The sequence below is a fragment of the Watersipora subatra genome, chromosome 3, assembly GCF_963576615.1.
Source record: "Watersipora subatra chromosome 3, tzWatSuba1.1, whole genome shotgun sequence".
Lineage (NCBI taxonomy): Eukaryota > Metazoa > Bryozoa > Gymnolaemata > Cheilostomatida > Watersiporidae > Watersipora > Watersipora subatra.
The window spans coordinates 14,144,041-14,157,249 of record NC_088710.1 but is presented as its reverse complement, the minus strand read 5'-3'; the positions used below and the strand labels follow the sequence as shown (position 1 = coordinate 14,157,249).

Here is a 13,209-nt window from a genome sequence, read left to right as displayed (position 1 = left end):
ATGCCCAATAAATAGTGATTCACCCATTCATTTTTATATTTTAGAAGACTTCACCTGCTTTATGAAATCTATTGGTGAGTATTTCTATTTCATTACGTGATGTTTAAGTTATTATAACCAATTTTTTTAACCATTTTTAGAAAAATAATTTTTATTTTTGTGGATGGCTGAAAATGTTCAACAAGAAGAAAAAAGTTGTTATTGTAGTTTTCTTATTTTACTTTAATGATTGACAGATGAAAAACTGGCGCAAGTTTTAAAAAACGACGATTCAGCAAAAGCGTTGATGGAGGAAAATACGCTTTTAAAAGAACAGAATAGGCTTTTACAAGAGGAGTTGAAGAGTCTAAAGAAGATATCTGAAACGCACTCTCAGGAAATTAGAGAGTTAAAAGGTATCAAATCCTGGTTAATAATAGTTATGAATAGGAGTTAGAATGTGTTGCCTCTTGTTAAATATACTTTTTTCATGAAATGGTAGCAGCTATTTCTTGTTCAGTATAGATTAGCAGGTGATTACTAGTTTTATATAGTAATTCTAGTCAAAAACATCTTAATCTACTATATAAACGGCAATTGTTGTCTGTGTATCTGTGTGTGTATTTATGTGTCCGCCTTATAGAGCGGTCCTTCCTTTTTTTATCGTATGAATTTCGGTCGTACGAAGTGAACTGCATTGATATGAGTAGTAACAGTAAATAAATTTTAGAGCGGTCTTTCTTTTTCCATACGGTCGTTTGAAGCCAACTTAGTTAATATGAGTATGTAGTAAATATCGTTGTTTCGGACTATTAGTCGCTACTTTTGTCTGAAGATTTGAGCCAAGCGGCTTATATAAAGGTGCGGCGATTCTGTTGTTTTTCTTTCACCACTAGGACGCATTAACCGAAATCTCCGATTAGCACGCCTCTTTACAGTGCCCAACGGCACTGTTCCGTTTTAAACAGCAAAGTTGTTGCCGTGTTAAAAAGCACCGTCCTGAGTTCTGCGGCCTATACAAAGGTGTCTATACAGCTATACATATGTACTATTCACTAAATAAAATAAATGAACGAGTAGTTATTTACATGCAATTAATATTTACTGCCATTGTGTACCGAGAAGGTCACGTAAACGTTTGTTTCTTAGAGCCACTGGAAAAACGCATTTCTCGCCTACTAAATTTCAACATCAAAAAGGTGAGTGCTTCTTATTCAATTTTGTATTGTCTATGAATTGCCACACTTTCAATACAGAACCCTTTCACTTGCGTCCATGTACAAATTTAGCTATTGGCCTACTACTGCCAGCCATTTTGCCGATATTGCTTCATATGTATACATTTTTTTTCAATTTCAAACTATCTAGAACGTTTGTTGTTGGTTATATATTTCCTTTTGCCAACATATTAATAAGCACTGCTATGCAAAAAATTCATTGTATCTATACTTTGTGCATTGATAAAGCGATGTGAAGCTACAAAGCTAAAACGATCCTCTACATTGTTCCTTATTCTTACAAAACCATTACTTTCACCATCATCAGAGTCAGTGCTGCTATTGCTATTTTAATTATCTGTGTAATTATAATTATCTGAATCAGCTATAACGTCATCAACATAAGTAGTTATTTGCTTTCTAGCTCGACGCATTTAATGAACTTGCACAAAAAATCATCGTTTTTAAGTTGAAAATTCTCAAACAAAGATTTAAAATTAAAAGTTAGGCTAATTTTATAGAGAAATTTTAGGACAACACTGTCACTACTATAAAAGTCCTAAAAACCGTTGGTTATGTTATCAACGAATAATAAAATTCAGTTTCTAGCAAATGCTGGTAAAATCGCAAAAATGCGTTTACGCGGTCGACCATAGAAAGCGCATAAATGAGTCTACTTCAGTGAAAGGGTTGAAAACGTTGGATTTGCCACTGTTTGTGATAGTACACATGTTCATTTCCTTCCGCAGCTGAGTTACTTTTACTTTTTTTCCAGCTACGAGTAGGCCTACTGTAACTTACTACTACAGAACTTGCACGAGTACTCCAAGGGTTGTGATAGGCGATGGTGAAAAGAAAGGCAGCAGCTGGTATCGACTTACTGTTACCCTGCTTCAGCCATGACCAGCTGTACGTCGCCTGCTCACAAGTAGGCACAAGCCGAAAACTTTGTTCATACACCCGACAGAAAAAACAAAAAATGCTGTCTATCCGCAAGTGTTGCGTTGAACTAACATTGTGTTATTGTTATGTCATGATATGTTCTTCGTGTTCTGCTATACCACATGCAGCATTTTCTAACATATTTTTCACTATATATATATATATATTTTCATGCATTTGTTTTCCTTATTGTATATCATACAAAGGCTATCATGTTGGCGCTATGTTTTATTATTGTAAGGTGCTAATGCTGTATCTGCCTTGACATCATACTGTCTGTTCTGTTATACATATAAATTTCATCAACACAACCTCATTACTGTTTGTATATACCATGTCAAAACATAGGCTATAGACGAAAAACTGGTGAGCTATGATTAGTGTTTTAAGCATGTAGAAGTCTCCATTCAATAAATGCTGGCGATAGCAAAATATTTTGTATAATTTTGTAAACGATGCAAAACTTTTCAATACTGCCAGTTTGAAAAACTTCAGTTTGCCTAGCAATGTCAATTTCATTATCAGTTCTCTGTACACAAATAGGGCAACTCCGATTTGAGTGTTTTGAGACTGATGCATTGTAGACTAGCTGTAAAACGTATTGCAGATTTCCATTGTTCTCCCCAACATTATTGACATATATGACTGCATATGTGTATGCATAGTGTGATCAGGACAAAAAATTTCAGTAAACTGCATATTTGGAGTTGTTTTACAGTATAAAAGACAACTCTCGATAAACCTTTTGCTGTACATGAATCTGTTCCTGTGGACCGGTAATGCAGCTAGCGGTTTGGAGCCATGGCGTCACTCGGGGATGCGCGGGAGACCTTTTTCGTCCCGAGTGCAGCGAGAGTATCCAGGCGCCCCTTTCTGGATGAATGATTTGGCGAGTGTGAGGCAATTGATTGCGAAGCGATTTAGTGCTAGGCGATTGATTGCGAGGTGATTGATTGCGAGAGCGAGGCGATTGGTTGCGAGTGCGAGGCGATTGATTGCAAGGCGAGTGCGAGGCGATTGAGTGCGGGGCGATTGATTGCGAGGCGATTTTTTGCTGGTCAATAAGTCATAGGTCAATAGGTCACACTTTTCACAGAACCCTCAACCAAACCAAAGTAAGGGCGTGTTGCGATTTATTGCGAGGAGATTTATTGCAAGGCGATTTATTGCAAGGCGATTGATTGCGAGGCGGGTGCGGGCCGATTGATTGCGAGTGCGAAGCGATTAATTGCGAGTGCAAGAGCGTGATGGTCAACTGCTCGGCGGGTAAAGACTGGTATGCCAAGGCGGGGCCTCAGCGGCAGAAGTGCGCGATCGTCAACTGCAAATATAGACGGGTATGAATGGATGCATGAATCTAGACACATAAATCTAGAATATTTACTAGATTTTACACGCATCTAGCTGTAAAACACATTGCAGATTTCCATTATTCTCCCCAACATTATTGACATGTATATGTGTATATTCAGGGCAACAATTTCAGTAGATAATTTACATAATAATAAATTAAGGCAACAATTTCAGTAGACTGCATATTCGGAGTTATTTTACAGTATAAAAGACAACTCTCAATAAACCTTATGGTGCACATGAATCTGTTCCTGTAGGCGGGTAATGCAGCTAGTAACTTTAAAAACTGACGAGAAGGTGACAATATGCTCAAATTGATTCTATCTAATGCAGTAGTGGTACATGGTGTTTGTTTAACCGACTCACCTGATACATCAATGTACAGAAACTTTACAGGAATAAATCTAGTTTTATGGATATAAAAGGAAGCTTGAAGAGGGAAAAAGAGTTAATAAAATTAAAACATTTGTGAGTGTGTCATTTGTTTTAAAAATAATTGCATTAAATGTAAATTATAAGTATGGAGGCAAATTAATGAAGCTTGTCATTTCATTCTTTTGTACTCCCATTTTATGAGTTCGCCAACAACACATTGGTCAAAGTCGCCAAACACACAGTTCGCCACCAACACATTAAATAAAGTCGCCAAACACGCAGCTCGCTACCAACACATTAGTTAAAGCCGCCAAGCACACAATTCGCCAACAACACATTAGTTCAAGCCGCCAAGCACACAGTTCGCCAACAACACATTAAATAAAGTCGCCAACTACACAGTTTGCCAACAACACATTAAATAAAGTCGCCAAACACACAGTTCGCCAACAAGACATTGGTAAAAGCTGCTAAACTGCGAAATGTTATTGTTGGTGTAGACTAATGCATAAGTATGCTGTCAAACTTACTGTTAGAGTTGATTTTAACTTAATTTCACCAGCCAATGTCGACTAAAGCAGATCGAACCAAATGACCAAAAAATGACCTCAGCATCCGAGTTTTTCGACAACAAGCGTATAATTTGTGAAAATCTTTAGTTTTACATCCAAAGTAATTTCTAATGGGCTATGTTTGAAGTTTCTTGAAATACTACAGTTTTATAAATAAAGAGGCTGACGGAAATTATGAACAAAAGAAGTACAGTCGACGCTTCTACAACCTATACCTCCTGTAACATAAACTCTGCATAGCATAAAGAATTTACATGTATGGAAAGTTTTTGCTTTGCACTACGTAAAAAATTCCATATAACGCAAAGTGTCAAGTAAGTGCAAGTTCTCAAATTCGATTTGAATAATCGTGATCTTGTGAATAACCTTAAAATTTCACATTCTGTCTTTCTGCACTTGTGAGAAAAAACTATCATTATACGCAGTTTCTTTGCAATAACCAGCTATGTCAGACTCGAGGCTTCACAACTTGTAGATCAATAGACTTCTTATGATTTTTTATTTATTAATAATACTCGTGATATTGTTTATATCATTTCTAACAGTAGTAATAATAATAACAGTAATAATAATAATGCCGTAACTCTCAGCTTGCTCAAGTCTTACTCATGGCAGTAGAGGGAGGGACCAAACAAGAGTCCAAGCTTATTCTGCTACACATTTGTAGACTTGTTTTACAACACCACCTGATGTAATATTTTATGCTAATTAGTTTGGTGTCAGAATATTTTTATAGCCATTTTGGTTCAAAGGTCATGACAACTACGCATGACTACTTATATGTGCCCTTGTGAATTTATTGCGCCCTTAAAATTTTATTCTGATTAATTTGGTATCAAAGCCTTATTCATGAGCATTGTAGTTCAAAGGTTACGGGAACTTGTATTAGGTTTTACTAAACATTAATCATGCTCCAATGAACAAAATGATTGGGTAGTGAAAGAGCTAAGAAAAAAGGCATAGTTTTACTATTCTTCATCAAAACATCGGGCACTCGTGTCAAATTGCATCATTTCTTTTATTTTATTGTATTTATTCCATTTTCTCTTTATTGTAGACCAACGTGATGATGCTCGTAGAGTACATCTAGTACAGAATCAAGATAGTCAGCTGCGCAACAGTTTAGCTAGTAAGTATGTCACAAAGAACTTTAATATCATAGCTGTAGTTGAGTACTGAGGACTTCTTTATTCTATATTTCTGGTGTGCTGGCAGTTTAGCTAGTAAGTATGTCACAAAGGACTCTAATACCATAGCTAGAGTTGAGTACTTAGGACTTCTTTATTCTATATTTCTGGTGTGCTAGCAGTTTAGCTAGTAAGTATGTCACAAAGGACTCTAATATCATAGATATAGTTGAGTACTGAGGACTTCTTTATTCTATATTTCTGGTGTGCTGGCAGTTTATCTCTTAAAATTGTAACCGTTTATCATTCGTACATGCAGCAATGGATTCTCACATTTAATTGGCAAATATAGGTTAAACGCATTTTCCCTCACCGCAAGGTTTTCATACTTCACATGAAGTATGCTTGCTTTTAAAAGTGGGAAAAAAATTAGAAAAGAATGGCTCGATTCATCGTTGTTAAGATGCTTATGAATATTTTTCTGCCATAGGTCTGTTCAGTCAAACATTAAGCATATATTTTTATTACCCCTTCACTTTATAAGTAAAATAAAGGCTTAAAATAAGTTCAGATAATTTGGAGCTGTTACCGTGTCATCAGTTATCGTGTCATCAGTTGCCGTGTCATCAGTTACCGTGTTATCAGTTACCGTGTTATCAGTTACCGTGTCATCAGTTACCGTGTCATCAGTTACCGTGTCATCAGTTACCGTGTCATCAGTTACCGTGTCATCAGTTATCGTGTCATCAGTTGCCGTGTCATCAGTTACCGTGTCATCAGTTACCGTGTCATCAGTTACCGTGTCATCAGTTACCGTGTCATCAGTTACCGTGTCATCAGTTACCGTGTCATCAGTTACCGTGTCATCAGTTACCGTGTCATCAGCGTTTGATAGTAGTCACCGTGTCATCTGTGTTTGATAGTAGTTACTATGTCATTAGTGTTTGATAGTAGTTACCTTGTCATCAGTGTTTGACAGTAGTTACCGTGTCATCAGTGTTTGACAGTAGTTACCATGTCATTAGTGTTTGATAGTAGTTACCTTGTCATCAGTGTTTGACAGTAGTTACTGTGTCATCAGTGTTTGACAGTAGTTACCATGTCATCAGTGTTTGATAGTAGTTACCATGTCATCAGTGTTTGATAGTAGTTGCCATGCCATCAGTGTTTGACAGTAGTTACCGTGTCATCAGTGTTTGACAGTAGTTACCGTGTCATCAGTGTTTGACAGTAGTTACCTTGTCATCAGTGTTTCAACTCATAAACATGAAAGCTGCCGACTGTTTTGTAAGAGCAGCTCATTCGTTTTTCAAAGCTGTTTCTGTGGTTCTCATTAACAAAATTAAATATTTGTTCAAAGGAGTGGTCAACAGACATAATCGGGAGATTGAAACCAATCAAAATAACATAACAGCTGTTCGGAATACTGCTGACGCTGCCAAGAAGAGGGCTGATGAAGCAGTGGAACTGGGCCATACCAATGCCACTGCAGTTAACAGTGCAATTGAAGGTGAGCATGTGAGGCTTATATACCTTTCAATATACTTACATATTAGTCGACTTTAGAGGTTACAAATTATTATGCTAATTTCACACAAACAAAATGACAAGGCACCACTTCTCACATTAATATAAGTAGTATTGTTGATAGTGTCATTAATTCTTCTGCTACCAAATTGATTATTTTACCAGGACATAATTAAATAATCAGGAAAACCTAATATTTGACTGGCGCATGACAATTGTCATAGGATTTAAACCGCACAGTTTGTGAAAAGTATTGTGGTAGCAAAGTATGAAAGTGTACATCAGCTGGTGCCATAAAATTGCTACAAATGTGTTACTGAATGAGCTCAGACACTTGTTTAGCTCCCTTGCCTACTACCCTGAATAACAAGTTGAGTTTGTATCGAGTCGGAAAAGTTATCGATATTATTACAGCTTACGGCATTATTACTGCTAAAAATAAAATAACCACTTTCAGTATTACTATTGTTCAATAAATAAATCATTAGGAGTCCATTGATTTACAATTGATGAAACCTCTATGTGTCTAACACAGCTGGTCGTAGCTGAGAAGAAATTGCGATAAGAAAATTAAGTGTGTTTTTCCATAAAACAGGACTTTCTTAAAGTCTGTGAAAGTTGCCTCACAGACTTTAAGAAAGTCAATGCGCTGACACCAGATTGATGAGCTTTGCACCAAGGTCAATAGGTTCACACTTTTCACAGAACCCTCAACCAAACCAAAGTAAGGGAGTGTAATACTCATGCTACTGACGGTACTTCCTTGGCTGTTTAAGCTTCATTGGCGCAGCTCAGAACTTGCAAGGGAGATAACTCCTACAGTAAATATTTAATGCAAAGCATTTCTGGTAACAAACATCAAGATGTTATATGTGTACTGTACATGTTAAAAATTATTAACAAAACCGTTTTATTAACCTTAGTAACTATAGTTACCTACAGTAAATTTAATGTATTTAGTGGTTATGATCTGCAATAAAATGTAACATTACTATGTACAGTATGTACCGTATGGAACTCTCACCTTCCATAAAGATGTAGGGCTAACGGCTGTGCGGGAGAGATTTGACAGTATTGCTTTTGGTACACTAGACTTGTGACGCTGTGTAACACAGCACAAACTTGGAACTTAAATTATTTTAGCTTACTAAACACTCACGCTTGAAGCTAAATTTTAATCCTTTTACTAAACTTAACTCTAATGTTGTCATCGTCTCAGTCTTTACTATCTGTTTCCAGTTTCGCGCTTTTTGTCTCGCTTATACTTTAACTTTTAACCAACATAACTAAAACTTTTTTCAATCTGATTTGACAAGAATGATCGATCGATGCTGTTCTCAAAAGCAGCCTCTTGCCTGTTTGGCCATTTAACAGCCATCGAGAACCGGCTCGCATGTCGTATTTCAAAGGTTTTTTGCATCTCAAAGCATTAACTTGCTCGAAGTGTTGCTTGTATCGCGGGTTTCTCATATGTCGAGGTATGACTGTATATATACATGTATATATACACTTGAAAATCTGGAGTTGTCCACTCACTTTTACATAAAAGCACTTCAAACTCCAGCTAGCTTGATACATGTTGTAAGCGAATGCACATTCGAATAATAAAATGGTTATTTTTAGGGATAATACCAATCGGTGGCAATATGAGTTGTGCTGCCAAAGCACAATGTTCCATGTTTGCAATATTCATTTGAACAGTTCACTTTCGAGAACTCTGGTCAAGTGAAAGATTTTTGTGTTTGTGGACAATGTCAAATCAGTTGTGGTCTTCAAGTAATACTAGAGGAATGCATTACAAACAAAAGACAACTCATGATGTGGTGTTTGCAAATATTTTTATAAATTTTACTTGATTTCTGCTTCAGGCCTCAATGAGCAGATGATGTCGGGTGCTGGTGGACTGCAACAAAGTAAGTTTTTTATGGTTGTAGAAAATAAAGTGCTTGTGGGATTCTCCTAATAGAGGAAGTTGACTATGTGTATAGCATGATTTTTTGTCTAACCATAAGCTGCATGTCTTTCCGCATAGACTGTCAACATTCTTTCATTGATCAAGGAGGATAACAATACAGAGGGTAATTATAATATCAATAAGAACGACAAAAGAATAACAACAACAGAGGGAAATACGTAAACTCTTAATGATGTTAATAAAGGTTTTCTCTCAAGGGCTAGACTGAGGTCTCTATTAAACCAATTGCGCTATCGATTCTTTTGCTGACCCTAAATTGACCAAATTTGTTATTGTGTATGGAAATCCACTACTTTGGTTAATGCCCTATCATGCTGCCAAACCTTTGTCATATTATCACCTCATGAAAACGATTGTCTTCAAGAAGATTGCGCGCATAGTGCCTTTTGCAAAATCCTGCATGTAGTTACTTGTAATTCAGTTTGTTTATGATACTGAGTAGTGCCTTAAAGCTTTGCTCCTATGATTGTATGACTGATAATTATCAGTTTTACAATAATTTCTTCTTCCATGGTAATTGTCACAATGTTTTATCAAAATACTAAGAGGCACTGAAATAGACAATTCATTTCAAGTTTCCTTACATTTATAAAATTTTAAACAGCTGAATAGATCAGTACCAGCCAACTAGTAACTATAAGTGACATGGGCACTAAGATACCCGCTTATCTTTTAAAGGCTGACTTGCAACAGCATTCACATTACAGTTATTTGGTATCAAAAGATTCACTGTGTCTTACTCTGCTGTGTTGTAGGTCCAAAATATGTGGAAATGTGATTAAAAGCTCTTAAAAGCTCAAAAACGAAAAGTCGATCACTGCCATCACGAAACTGCCGTAGATTAGAATCTTTTTCCAAAACGGCTCAAATGGGGCCTCAGTTGAACTGGGACGAGATGGCTTCTGTTTACACTTTCATGCAACCTCATTCGTCAAAATATTTTCACAAATATATTTCACGCATTCAATAAAACCATGTGCATGGTTTGTATGCGTCTATTTTATCGTCATTTTAATGCTGTAACTTTCAGCACTGTTAACTTATAACCTACCGTGAAAATTCATTTAATTCTTTAACCTTAGCTTAAAGGAGTACATATCATTCTCTGATAAACACGATGAGCCTGTTGGTCACCTGTGATCATCGAAAAATGCTGCGGAAATTGTTCGCGCTGTTTGGCAGGAAGTATGGGTCACATGATCAGATTACGACTAGATGATTGGACCATGCCGAACAAAACTGTAAAGTAGCGAGCATCTATATTTGGTACGGCTCTTCGGTAAAACCCGAAGTATTTGTCATAAACTAGTGCTACGAGAAGTTTTATATTGAGCCTTTTATTGATCTTTCAATTCACGTGAAAACATCACGCATCAAAACAATAACCAAATGGATTTACTATGGCGGTTTCGTGATGGCGTCGATTAACTGTTCATTTTTGAGCTTTTAAGAGCTTGTAATCACATTCCCACATATTTTGCACCTACAACACAGCAGAGTAAGACACAGTGAATCTTTTGATACCAAATAACTGTAATGTGAATTTTGTTGCAAGTCAACCTTTAAGTACATGTAAATAAAGACTATCGTACCAAGGCTGCCTGCAGTCTTTTATGAACAGCAACTCTAAGGCTCCCTAAAGGTCATTGCTACAAGTCACCTTCCTTACAAATAAATTTTCAGTGATAAATAAACCTCATAGCTATAAAAGCTGGAGTAGCCTTGAAATCACCACACTCTTTCAGATACTACTTCGCATCTCAACAGCCTGAAAAAAAGTTTTTGAGACTGCAAATATAACGAAAAAATCTCACCATGTGCAGTGTGTATAAGTATATTCGTACATGTCATCATGAAACATACTGTTCTTTACTACCACGGAGGTGTTTAACCCTACGACATTACAGACACTTACATTGATCGAGTGTAATACACGTAAAATCACTTTACATTCACGAGAGCTTGCACTAAACATCAATAATTATCTTTATATGCAAGTCTTCATTTAGTCCCATATGTATCGATAAACTTGGAGCTATCCCTAAAGGTATAAACACTCTAGGCGATATTTAGAGCGATATCGCGCTGCGTGGCGCTAATCTGCGCTAGAATTCACTCAGCGTGCTCATGCAGAGCGATAACGTTAGACTTTCTTTACACGACTTAATCGCTAACGAGATTCATTTCGATTCGTTGGCTTTTAGCAGAATGCAATTTTATGGCGGGTAATTATTTCGTATCGCTGTTAACCAACGTACAGCAGCGACAATTTGCTATTTTGTTACGATTGAAACATCTTCAGAACAAATACTGGATTGTTCATAAATTTAATAACAGCACTCTCAGTCCTGTACACCATAACAAACAAAATTACAAAAATCAGAGTTGAAAACCAACATTTGGAGTCGATCGTTGCGCAGGTTGACCATCTTGAGAACAGTAAATATTTAATATATTAAGTATAAAAAACCACTATAAAATAAAATATGTATAAAAATAGTAAAAAATGTTACAGTTAAAAATACAAGAATCGTTTTTTCTTATGTCCTCTTGTGAAGTAGGCAGTGTACAATCCGTAAAAGTGAGATAGGTTTAATAACAAATGCATAAGTTGTTTACGTTGTCGCCTAGACGGCGCCATATTGACTAACCTAGATTTATTAACATCTCCGAAAAAACTAATGATACGGAATTTTATTGGCACTTTGTGGGCGCGCCAATTATATCGTTTGCTATTGAATCGCTCAAGTGTGTTTATGCACACGCCAGCGATATATTCGCCCTCCTCATGACGCTCGCGATAAAATCGCCTAGTGTGTTTGGACCTTTACACTCGTGGAACCTTTACACCTTACACCTTTTACTCTCATAAACTTGGAGAAATTCCCTTGTAAACTTTGAAGTTATCATCTATACTCATAAACTTGGAGTCATCATTTGCTCTCATAACTTGGAGTTATTCTCTACACTCATAAACTTGGAGTTATTCTCTACACTCATAAACTTGGAGTTATTCTCTACACGCATAAACTTGGAGTTATTCTCTACACTCATAAACTTGGAAAAAAAACAAGATACTGTACTCATTTGTTTCCCCATATATAATATGAATTATATATAACATGTAGGGTGTGTATACCATATATGGAATAATTCATGTACCATTTTCATATCATATATCATTGCATATCATTTGCAGATCAAGATGGTTGAGCTGATGTTGAGGTGACAAAGGAATTATCACACAAACATTAGAAGGTTCCTGGAAGCCAGCAACTATTGCAGCAGTTTTCACTTTTGTATTTGCTGCTGTGAGTTGTGAGAGGTGACATTGAAAACTCAATGACTGTATGCATTCACACAATGGAGTCAACCTTCAATATAACATCCCATGTGACCTTGAACTCAAGCTTTAATATAATATACATTCTGTCATCATAAATCTTTTGCTACGGGTTTGTTATATTTTTTATTGTATTTATTATCAGGTAGTAATACTTTCTATTACCTAGTGCTAAAATGAATCTTATTTTTATTGTATTCAGTTCAGATGGTATTACTTACCATCTACCGCTACTTTTAACAGGCTGATATAGAGTGTTTACGCTGCGATAAGAATAGCAAACAATGGTATTAGTTAACCACGGTGTCATTATATGATGTGAGATGTGCATTATAAGCATGTGTGTCCATTTATTACAGCTATTTTATCATTTATTAGGCTTTATAATGTATTTTTGTAACTTTTTGCTTGAATTAGCTGCTTATGGTACACTAAACTACTGCTGGGAGTATTTTTCTATGTGTAAAAAGGTTTTATACGTGATTGGATGATTGATGCTATATAAAATGAGACTATATATCAGATATGTACATTTTTATTTGGTATAATGACAATTCCTTCTAATTAGAACATTTTATTCTATAGGCAATGTGATTATTTTCACAGTCGTGAAGGAATACGACTAACTATAGTCATATTCTCAGCTGTGAAGGAATACGACTTCCTAGTCATGTTATCAGCTGTGAAGCAATACGACCAACCAGTCTTTTTATCAGCCGTGAAGGAACACGACTACCTAGTCATGTTCTCTGCTGTAAGGAACGCGACTTCCTAGTCATGTTATCAGCTGTAAAGTAAT

General features: G+C 36.2%; 1 protein-coding gene across 1 annotated transcript in view; it reads left to right on the top strand.

The window, feature by feature from the left end:
• The window catches only part of LOC137391500 (uncharacterized), a 35,568-nt gene extending 22,651 nt beyond the window's left edge, over nt 1-12,917 (top strand). Inside the window, exons 7-12 of the mRNA XM_068077999.1 lie at nt 45-74; nt 237-395; nt 5,496-5,567; nt 6,926-7,075; nt 8,961-9,005; nt 12,267-12,917. Coding sequence (XP_067934100.1) covers nt 45-74; nt 237-395; nt 5,496-5,567; nt 6,926-7,075; nt 8,961-9,005; nt 12,267-12,280 — 470 coding nt within the window. The 3' untranslated portion in view covers nt 12,281-12,917. The remainder of the gene's footprint in view (nt 1-44; nt 75-236; nt 396-5,495; nt 5,568-6,925; nt 7,076-8,960; nt 9,006-12,266) is intronic.
• The last annotated feature ends 292 nt before the right edge of the window (nt 12,918-13,209 follow it).